Source organism: Labrus mixtus, chromosome 22 (assembly GCF_963584025.1).
Source record: "Labrus mixtus chromosome 22, fLabMix1.1, whole genome shotgun sequence".
Taxonomy (NCBI): Eukaryota; Metazoa; Chordata; class Actinopteri; order Labriformes; family Labridae; genus Labrus; species Labrus mixtus.
The window spans coordinates 12207710-12218827 of record NC_083633.1 but is presented as its reverse complement, the minus strand read 5'-3'; the positions used below and the strand labels follow the sequence as shown (position 1 = coordinate 12218827).

Sequence of the window (11118 nt, the reverse complement as noted above, 5' to 3'; positions counted from 1 at the left end):
TAAATTGGTTATATTTAAGAGGCTGCATGGGTGTGATGATGCATAACATCCTGACCCCCCCCCCCCCTCCCTTCTCCTCTGTCAAACCAGCTAACTCTCTCTCCCCCCCCTCGTCACATCTGCCTCTTTTGTGTGCAGTGTTTTCTGCAGGTTGTCACCCGGTTAATGGCTCCTGTGATGTTTCACCTCAGCCACGCTGTCAGTCGTGACGCTTGTAACAATGTTGCTATTATTACAGTCAGAAGTGTAAATGAACCACGTGCTACATCTGACATGTACATTAGCGTGGCGCAGCCTCCTGTCCCGAGGGATTGCAGTCAGCAGATGAAGAATATGGAATAGGAATTCATTGGAGTGTATGTAAGGTGTTGAGATTCTGTAGGAAAGTGACCATGCATCATGGTATATCTCTAAAATATGAATATAACATACTGCTTTATTGTGTTGTTTTCATCAAAAGTTGAATGCAGTGGATCATGTGACGACAACACACCATGCTCAAAATGATCAGGACACCACACTTATTTATGTACATAAAAAATGGGAGTTTAATTGAAACTTTGTATCAAAAAATAGCAATATCCATCCTTCACAGCCACAAGTCACACAGCTAGAATGAGGAGTCTCCATTATGACGCTTGGTGACAGCTATGGAAGCTGTTGTCTAGCTTTCCATAGAGTTTAAAATGAATCTTGACAGTACAGAAACCAGATGGAATTCTCCGATACTTTCGCCGTTCGACATTACCGACAGACCTTTTTTTTTTTTTTTTTTTTTTAAAGTAGTTAAATAACATTCAAATGCTCTTTTCAAATTTAAGTAAACTTGTTTTATTCTGCTTTACATCGACAACTGCTTCAGTGCATCCTCCACATCTCAAAAGAAAAAAAAAAATCATGTCGAAATGTAAAAATAAGTTATAGGAATGCAAACCAAAGACTAAGTAGGATATGCAAATTTGAAGGTGAGGGGAGGGGGGGGGCTTTTAAGCATAGACAATAAATAAATAAATAGCCACAGAGTGTGGAATGTCTACATGTTTATGAAATAAATTAAAGGGGGAGAAAAAAAATGTACACACAAAAAGAAAAAAAAAAATACACACTGTACAATATTTGTTGAAAAAAAAAACAAAGACATAATTGAACAATGAATATTGCATTGATTGTGCATTTCACACCCCAAACCCTGAGGGGAGGCCAGGGGCAGGGGCCATGTAGTGTCCAAGCAGTGAGATGGCAAGAGGCAAAAATGAAAAGTCAAGAGGGCCAAAACACCCAGTAAGAGGCATGGGGAGACAAGAGGGAGAAAAAGGTGGGGAGGGGGTGGGGGGGAGGTGTGTGTGTGTGTAGACATTTTGTAGACATTCAGAAAAGACAGGATCCAGTTTCCAAAACACCTGTTCAGGCTATAGAGTGAGTGAGCAGCGTTAAAGAGAGCGACACAGAGCTGAGTCGAGTGTTTTTCAAGTATTCCATTGTCAGGAGGAGCCCCCACCTCTTTCTCTCCTAGCTAATGCTATCCTAACCCTCTGGCTGGGGGCTGATGATAGGCCTACGGTTGATGGAAAGGAGGGAAGAAAAAAGAAAAAGAAAAGAAAAAAAAAAAAAAAGAGAATAAAATAACAGCCTCCACCCCTCCTTTCCATCACAGCACAGTCAGCTTTCACCACCAGGCCACAGGCAAATCCAAAAAAACAGAGTTGTTGATGAAAGCCCCCAGAAAAGCAGCTTTCCAAAAAAAGGCACTACAAAATCAAAAATGAAAACATTTAAATAAAAAGGTTTTTCGCCGGGCTCTATGAGAGCAGCTATGTCTGAATAGGAGGGCCTTGCCAGCTGCATATACCAGCCTAGTAACAAAATGAGTGAAATAAAGTTACCAAAAAAAGGGGGGGAGGGGTAAATAGTGCTGGTAAGACCGCCCAAACAGAAAAAATGTTCCCAATTAGGAAACAAGAATAATAATAAACATAATGATAAAAGAGAAAAAAAGAGGGGAAATAACATAAGCAAAAAACAAATAGTAATAAATTAGAAATTCCCTACAAAAGAGGAAAATTAAAGTACATTTAGCTAGAACAGCTGAGTGAAACGCCAAGCCACTGATGGGCCGGTTGGGCCACAGGCTGTTGGCCATGAGTCCATTATCACTCCCTCCATCCAAACCCCCCCCCCCCCCAGAGAAGTCTTTTCAGTCCATCAGAGCCATCAGAGGCTCTCCTTGCTCGAGCTTGTGCTTGACGAAGAGTCTGTGTCGATGGTTCTGAGGCGGATCTCGCCAGCAACTGGCTCCTCCGGTGACTTGGGTGACTCCGTCGTCGTCCTCATCCACGGGTGGTCGCAAATCTGCTCCAGGGTGGGCCGGTCTGAAGGCCTCAACGCCAGGCACCATTTGATTAGTTGCTGGCACTCTGAAGGACGAGACAGAAACAATGTTTTAGATAAAATAGAAATAACCCCAATGGGTTTTTCTGCATTGTATTTGACTGTATATGACCCAGTTTGTTTTGAATCAACCATTAGTGGGACTAGGACATGACTAGGGCTGTTACACAAAGTGCACCATGGGAAAGTGCACCATTGATAATCATAACAGCAAGAATCTCAGTTTTCTTCGTCTTTGATCAGCCATTAGTCCATCATAATTGTGAGGTATTATTTGGAAGTGAACTGAGTCATTATACAGTCAAACCCAGAGATGGATTCTGGTGCTGTACCAGTTACTGCAGCTAGAGGGCAACAGAGTCAACATGTGCATTATTTGGGTTGTTGTGGTTCACATACCGGCTGAAATCCTTCTTCTGAAGTACAGACGACCCCTGAGGATCTCCTCGTCTTGCTCAAAGGGGATGTCTCCACACACCATGTCATAAAGCAGCACGCCTAGCGACCACACTGTTGCCGAGCGACCGTGGTATCTGTGAAAGCGGATCCACTCTGGGGGGCTGTATACTCTTGTACCTAAAAAAAAAAAGAAACAGGAAAAAGAAAAAGGACAGATGTTGAGTGATGATCATTCCAGTAGTGATAATAGTGTGAAAGAACAAGTTTCTATTTATTAAGGGTTAAAATGTGCCATTAAACGTCAACAGGGCTTCCTTAGGAACAACATAGGAACAGCAAAGAGACGCTGAATAAAAGAAAAGCTGAGAATAATTCATGTGTGGATGTGTAAAATGGCTGAGTCATGGTAGAAATGCTTTCCATCTTCTCTAAGCCACAAAACACAAACTGGGTGACCTGCCTGCGTCTCCTCCCTCCCTCCCTCCCTCCCTCCCTCCTTTTCCTCCCCCCTCCCTCTTGGAAGGAGGAACTTGGATACCAAACAAAAAAAAAAAAAAGGCAATGTGAGCCCATCACGTGAACCACCGACTCGGGTTTCACAACAAACAGATGTTACGTGGCACTGACCTAACACACCATAACCTGCGACTGTGAGTCAACCTTTAGAAACAAAAAAATAACAGCCGGAAACATAAGTAAGTAAGCCCCCCCCCCCCCCATCTCACAAGACGGGCTAAGTATGAGCGCTATAAAAAATTTAAAAAAAACGGCCTCAAATAGGATTAACTAAGAGTGAGTCATATCCGTGAAAACATAACATGCGCGTCATGAATCCTGAATCCCATTTATCTGCATTATTGTACATCCGTATAGTAATGATAAGACCCCCAAGGCAAGGAAAACCCTCGACCAAAAACAGACCACTGCGTCACAGCCGCGTGAACGCCTCCATATCTGAATATAGCACAGCGGAGCATCAAGGGCAAACACAAACCAGCCCACACGGATATGAATTCATCACAACAAATTACACATCCAGCATCCTACCGCCTCATGAACAGTCATTAATGGAATAGCAAAAAAAAGAAAAGGATTTGGGAGATACTCACCATCGAAATCGGTGTAGACTGTGTCCTTGAGAATCGCCCCTGAGCCAAAGTCAATAAGCTTGAGCTCCCCGGTGCGTAGATCCACAAGCAGGTTTTCATCTTTGATGTCTCTGTGTACTACGCCGCAGCTGTAGCAGTGTCTGACCGCCTCCAAAACCTGGCGGAAAAAGCCCCGCGCCGTGTCCTCGTCCAGGGCGCCCTTCTCGGTGATGAAGTCGAAGAGGTCCTTGACGAGCTCCGGCCTCTCCATCACGATGAGCCAGCCGTCTGCGCGCTCGTAATAGTCCAGCAATTTGATAACTCCGCGAAACGTCGAGCTGACCTTTTTCAGCAACAGGATCTCCAAAGGCACCATAGCTCCATTCTATAACAATGATGAAATAGATTTTATTAGATACGTTGAAGGTGGGGGGGGGGGGGGGGGGGGGGGGGGGGGGGGATACTCAGCTATTCATCCATGCACAGCACAATACCCCCCCACCCCACAGCAGGCATGGGAGGAGGGGGGGGGGGGGAACCAAAACAAACCACACACACACACAGATCGGGGATGAGTACTTACAATTGTGCCCCACTCGGTCACCCTCTCCTTTGCAACATGCTTCACTGCAACCTGAAATAACACAATAAAAGAAGAAATCTCGTTAGCAAACGCTTGAAAACAATGTCGCTAGAGTCATTTGTACCGACAAAAAAGGCGAAGCAAGGACGAGCCGGCTTTGATGGCGGCACATGCAAAGATCAAAACACAGACGCCGCTTCACGTTCTTACCGGTGCGCCATCAGAGATCCGGCTGCCGGCGTACACTGTTCCAAATCCTCCGCTGCCAAGCACAGAGCCCACTTGGTAAACCTTTTCGAAAGGCTCCTTCTCCGCTTTAACTGCAAGTTAAAAGTGGAAAATGTTCAAATAAGTGCAGAATTCTTAGCAGAGACCGCCGCTTAGTGCGATGTCAGGTCGTCAGCTTTACGAGCCGGTCAAACAGTTAAACAAATAGGCTACATAGAGGATACAATTCTTAAACCACTTAACAGTTCTTAATATTAAATTAAATCCCTACAAATGCGATGAAAACGCATCAGTCTATGATTGTAACTTACCCGGCGGGAGCTGTATTTTCACTGGTAGATGGTCCATACTTGAAGGATTGCAAATATGCGAAAAAGAACCAAACTTTGACAGCAACATATTCAAGCTGAAAAACCGGTGCAGACGATTCCTATTCACCCCCCCCAGAAGAGTCAGAAGAACCAATATAGTAAGATCAAAAGTGAGTTCAGGCGCTGTTTAAATGATGGTGCAGACCGTCTTGGCTCCAAGCGAATAATATATCCAGTCCAGCAGTGCGCCAGCTCCGCCGCACCGCGCCCGTCAAAGTCGTGTCACGACCATGAAGTCGTGCATCTTTTTCCAAAAACCGGCATGAAAGCTGACTTAGGTGTATCGACTCAAGAAACTCAGACGAAAACAGTCCTCTTAAGTGATGAAAAAAAACCCACACTCCGATGTGTATGGTAGCCGTATCAACAGTAGAGTGCGTTTAAATGCCCTCCGCAGTGTGTTGTTATCCTGAAGAGTGGCCGCTGTCTGAGCTTTGGCGCGGTCTCCCCAAGCCAATATTTTGACGCGCAGTAGGATGTCAATATCCCTCCGCGGCCACTACAAGTCGACACGTTTGCTTAACGCCCGGGAAAATCCAACATTTAGCACCATGCAATTATTCACATGCAAACACTGAGCACGTGTTGTCATTTTATTTTGCCTTCACTCCAAAATTGCTTTTAAATAATCATTTTCACCGCGCACTACTTTGTCATAGTACGAGACGCCCAAGAATCCCTGTCTGGAAGCTATGCGCTGTGTTCACTATCGACTCGGAGGCGACGACCAATGAGATGTCGTATATAAATACTGTGTTGCGTATCTAGACCAATCGAGAAAAAGTTATTATAATAAAGCAGGCATTTGAGCGCACGTGGCGGCAATTCAGCGCCGTCCCCTCTCCTCCCCTTTCCTCTGCAGCTCTGCAGTGGGAGACGGACACAGAGTATATGGTATGTGGGAGGAGTTCACTTAATAGAGTAAACCAACACAAACTTCTGATCACCTCTTTAAAGTTGCTTTGTGTCTGCATTACCCACTTGAGTAATTGTTTAACTTAATGCCCACACATTTTACATTTTTTTAACAATTGGCCTAGTTTGAGACAAGACACACATGACAACTGACACAGAATATATAAAGTAGAGCAAACAGTGTATAAAGCCAAAGCCTATATCAAATTTATTTTGAAAAAAGGTATATACCCTATTCTCCTGAAACACCTCAATGGCACAATCAACAGCCCAACAAACTAAAACATACTCAGTTTGACAGATTTGAAACAATCAACTAATGGAGTAAACATTTCTGCTTAAAAAGGCAACAATCTGCATGTTAATGCATGCATATTAGTCTCCATACCTCATGATGACTTTTTCATACAGATCACATCAAAAGACTGATTTACATGAATGCAGTTCTGAAAAATACAATCAGTATGAAAACTTTGTGTCACCACAATCATCTAAACAAGAATAGAAACCTTATCAGATAGCGAAATGTTTGTGGAGCCAGCTGTCCCATTTCAAAAGGTTAACTTTCCAGTGTTACTATAAAACATCTGACACGACCTTGGCTCCGTGTGAACTTTCCACTTTTTATCTTCTGCTACCTTTGATAACCTGTGTGTGTGTGTGTATGTGTGTGTGTGTGTGTGTGTGTGTGTGTGTGTGTGTGTGTGAGTGTGTGACCACAGACCAAACAGAAGCATCAGATAGTTCCAGGGAACCTTATCGTGCTATAGGCCTGCCAACTGCAAAGTTATGTAAATGTACACACACACACACACACACACACACACACACACACACACACACACACACACACACACACACACACACACACACACACACACACACACACACACACACACACACACACAGCGTATTTGAGCAGAGTGACAGCCTGTGGGTTAACCTACACTGCTCTATTTACCTTATGATAATTTCCCCGGCTTTATGTTCCTGATGCAGTGTCACTTATATGCATCCAGAAAATGAATTCTCTCAACACATTTGTGCATTGCTCTGTTAGTTTTCTGCACACCGACACTATATGGACACATTGCATATTAAAGGTAAAAAGCTTTGTGCTGCACAAAGAAAATGGGACATATAAATACATTATGGCATATTGTATTTGTTAGGTGATTGAGTTGGTGTTTATGGATGGACCTCAAGGGTCGATTACCTTTTATCTTATAAAGCATTTGCATACATGAAAAAGAGTTCCAGGTGCATTAGATTAGGCTTCAAAGAAAATGTGGTCAACCTGCAAAAGTATACTTCCTGCAGAAAAAAAACCTTCAACCTCCTCTGTATGTTAATTCTATGGTCATGGGTTTATTATTATTAAAGGCAGTCTGACCCATACAACCGGCTTGTTACAAATAATAGTCTGAATTCTTAAGCGTTAAGTATATTTTCTGCAGGTTTGGCTTGCCAGCCCGTATTTGTGTTTCCTCTTCCAGGCCAAACAGATCAGCTCAGGTTAATTAAATACCAAATTTGTTGCCGTTACGTGCATGATTGAGCTTTTATGTCTTTCGCTCTTAAACCGGTCTCTCCTTATTTGCACTTCTCTAGCGTCACTCCACATGCAGTCACACTTTCAGCTGGGAAGAGCACTCTCTGTATGACAGAGAAAGGTATGAAAATAGCGCATCCTTTCCATTCTGCAACATAAGCAGATGCAACAGGTGTAACACAAAAACCTATTTTGGGGTAGCCCTCAGTACGAGTATGGTATGTACTTAATGCAAGTGTACAAAACGGAGCTGGAGTGAATGGTGTGGAGGTGCAGCAGCTGGAATGATATTGAGTGTCAGCCCCGTGATAGAGCTGTGTCCCGTTGAGGGTGTTTACTGCCTTTCACCGCATGCTGGGACAAGCCCCAGCTATCATACAACCCTGAAAAAAGATACTAAGGATGGATAGAAATAATAATCATCACTCCTTTTCCCCTTTGTCTGTCCTTAATAAGAAGCTGCTTTACAAAATAACCACATGTTATTTTCACTCATTTGAAGACAGTATAGTGCAAGTGAAAAAAGGCTAAATCATTTTTAAAATCACAGAATAGATCTCCCAGTGCCATCATCCAAAGTATTTAACGGTCTTTTTGTAAATATAAACCAAGATTTTAGAAGATATCAGCCTTAAATATAACCAGTCAAGCTAAAGTATCCATGATTAAGTCTTTAAGAGAACCAGTTGAGTTGCGAGTGAGGCAGTCAGGCAGTTTGCCAACCAGGCGTGCTGACTGCTAAGACAGCTGTTTTGTCCTGGCTTCATACGAACGCGTGCTTTGCAGTTGTTCACAGCTCTCATGGGAAATCATCATCAGGGCTTTTTTTTTTTTTTTATTTACGATCACCAATCCTCTGCTCGGTGGACGTCGAGAAAACGTCAAAGCGAGGGAGTGGAGAGAGCCAAATAATACAAATGGCTTGTGGCCCACTGATGAGCTGTCACTGTCCACCTTCATCTTCCTCTCCTGTGTGCATCTTCATTTTTTATTTTTTTTTGCCCTGTCTTCTTTCATCTCTGCGTGCCTGGGATGCCTCCCATTTTCCCTTTTCTCTAATTACTGCCTTAGCAAACTGTGTCAGCGAGCTGAAATAGTTTTGATGAGGGGTCCGGCTGCGTTTGCATCTGTAATTTGATGGCTTTTCATTGGGGACACATAAAACCAGACGCACCAGAGGGTATGTGGCCACATCAGAGCCTCGGGGTCGACCGAAGTTATTTTTAGCCCCGTCACGCTGGTCCGTTGGCGGCCACATCATTTTGGTAAGCCGCCGATTGAAATCGATCCAGCTTGGTCAAGCTGGTGCTCTCTGCCAGGGAACTCTGAGGGCCTGAATTTGTCATGGATCATGCTGGGGTTTAGATCCCTCAACATGTGTTCAGGATATTCATGTATCATGTTTCCTGCAGGCATGTTGACAAAAGCAGTGTCTTCCTGTCAGGGTCCTCTGAGTTTTAACAGACTTCAATAAAACATGGTGAAGGTTATCAAAGCGTTTGTCTGGACATTTTCAACCTGGTCAATATCTTGCAGAATCATGTATCCTGAAAGGCTGTTCTCTGTGTCTTTGGCTTGCATCTCTGCAAAATCTATTAACCAGAGCTGATATCTGACATGTACAGTCACACAGTCAGTGCACAAAAGAACTACAGGCTGTTTCCTTTGCTCTTTTTTTTGTCTAGCATGCAAGTTAGATTTCCAATAATGAACCTTGCAGTGTAAAGGATGTGGTAAAATAAGATACATTTGACTGTGTTTTTCCTGACATGGATATTAATTAGTGTTGGTCAAACAAATGCAGCCGTGCAATTACGGTGAAGTCACTCAAGCATTTAAAACTGAAAATATTTCATTGAGAACAGCTAAAACATTCACACACAAAAAAAAAAAAAAAACATAGCCATGCACATTTTTCACATCTAACCCACAAATGAATGCCATTCCTCAATAACAAGCTCTCTTGACTCTGCTGACCTTTGAGGGGAATTGAGTCCAAACATCAAGAAATGCAGCTTAGAAACTCTGTTTCCCAATCATCTCTTACTAAACTACCACTGAGAGAAAATAAAATGCTTCAGAAAAGAACAATTATTTTCTGTTCAGTGCAAAGAATGAATGAAAACCCTCGCACAAAATGCCAATGACACAGTATGGAGAGGTAAAAAAAGAAGCTAGTTTACGTATTGTGACTGCTTCGGTGTTCTAGCCTGCTAGCATTACATCTACGTCTTTGCTACTGTCAGGTTGGTGCATGCCATTAGCTGCCTATTACATGCCATGTAACCTTTGAGAGACAAGGTTGTGGTCACTTGTGCTAACGCCGTCCAGAATAGGTTAAGGCTGCTATAGTCCTGTGTGCTGCATTGGCCAGTCCAGGTCGCTTCATGGATTACCGTCTGGACTCAGCTTTATGTAACACTGTCAGGCAGTCTCGTAATCTGGCGGCCACATTGCATAACTGCATCAGCTCTTTCTACACATTTCTGCACACCTTTAGTTTCCCCACACGTATAAATAAACAGTTATTTCCTGCTCATTTACACGGCACATTCTTCTTCCTGTTCATGTCGGGATGAACATTTACCCTAGATGTACTCCGCTGTTAACACAGAGTGTAATAGTACTTGTGTGCATCTGTGGGCGTGTGTGTGTGTGTGTGTGTGTGTATTTTTGTACAACCAGCCAGCCAGCCAGCCAGCCAGGAAGTGAGAGCAGGACAGAGTGAAGAGTGAAACATTGTAGTAGCCAATTTAGATTGCATCATATGGAATTCTACATCTTTTCACAAAGTTATATAGTAAGCATGTCTGATCATGTGGGGCATGAAGGATACTAGTGGTGTCAAGTAGCTTATGGTGTCCCACTATCTTTGTAAAAAAAGAGATCTTACATGATCTAATATATCAGCTAGTGTATATTGTTTTGTAATGTGATGTAGGCAGCTTATTTGCTAGCAAAAAGTTCTAAAACTTAAGGATGTCAATTTCTAACAAACATGCACACACACTTTGCACACTCACACATACTCTTCTCTGCTATAATAAAACACATTAGCCTAACTTATTGAACTCTCTCTAACTTCTATGGGAACTTGGTTTGTGTGCATGTGCTTTTTTAAGTTTACATAAAGACAGCAGTGTGTGTGTGTGTGTGGGGGGGGGGGGGACAGAACAGGCCGCGGGGCTTGTGTAGGAGATTTTATAAAAACAAATCCCATCCGATCATTTGGAAAAGAAACACGCTTTTATTGAGTCAGTCCAGGTTTTAGGTTTTTTTTTTTTTGCACTGGGCCTTTGAATATACTGTGTTAAAAAAAAAAAAAAAAGTCTGGCAAGCTGCCCAACTCAAAGTTGAGGCCGTCAAAGATTTTGCAGTCGGAAAGATTAGCACACTTTTGATGGGGAAAAAATTCAAAACAGGTGCTCTGTTTTCACTGTTTTCCCTCTAATTTGTCTCCTTAAGCAACCATATGGATTTAATTTAGCTTTCAAAGCGACATCTCAGGATTTACTCAACAGTTGACATAAACGGTTTACATCCCCCAAATTGAGTTTTCACCTCTTATCCTTAGTTAGAGATTGTAATTTATCC

The 11118-nt window shown here is 42.9% G+C and overlaps 1 protein-coding gene across 1 annotated transcript; it reads right to left on the bottom strand.

Annotated features, from left to right (window-relative positions):
• Positions 1-521: 521 nt before the first annotated feature.
• Positions 522-5679, bottom strand: pim3 (Pim-3 proto-oncogene, serine/threonine kinase). The gene is made up of 6 exons (XM_061029822.1): positions 4998-5679; positions 4669-4778; positions 4459-4509; positions 3897-4260; positions 2788-2964; positions 522-2414 (listed from the first exon to the last, which is right to left on the bottom strand). The coding sequence occupies exons 1-6, from the start codon at positions 5083-5085 to the stop codon at positions 2212-2214; spliced, it is 993 nt and encodes a 330-aa protein (XP_060885805.1). The 5' UTR covers positions 5086-5679; the 3' UTR covers positions 522-2211.
• Between the last annotated feature and the right edge of the window lie 5439 nt (positions 5680-11118).

Excerpts from the sequence above, each read along its gene's own strand:
- pim3 (XM_061029822.1), bottom strand. The coding sequence starts at position 5,085 with ATGTTGCTGTCAAAGTTTGGTTCTTTTTCGCATATTTGCAATCCTTCA. Across the intron at positions 4,510-4,668 it reads GGATCTCTGATGGCGCACCG|GTTGCAGTGAAGCATGTTGC; the intron begins GTAAGAACGTGA and ends GTGTTATTTCAG. Across the intron at positions 2,965-3,896 it reads AGTCTACACCGATTTCGATG|GTACAAGAGTATACAGCCCC; the intron begins GTGAGTATCTCC and ends TTTTTTTTTTAG.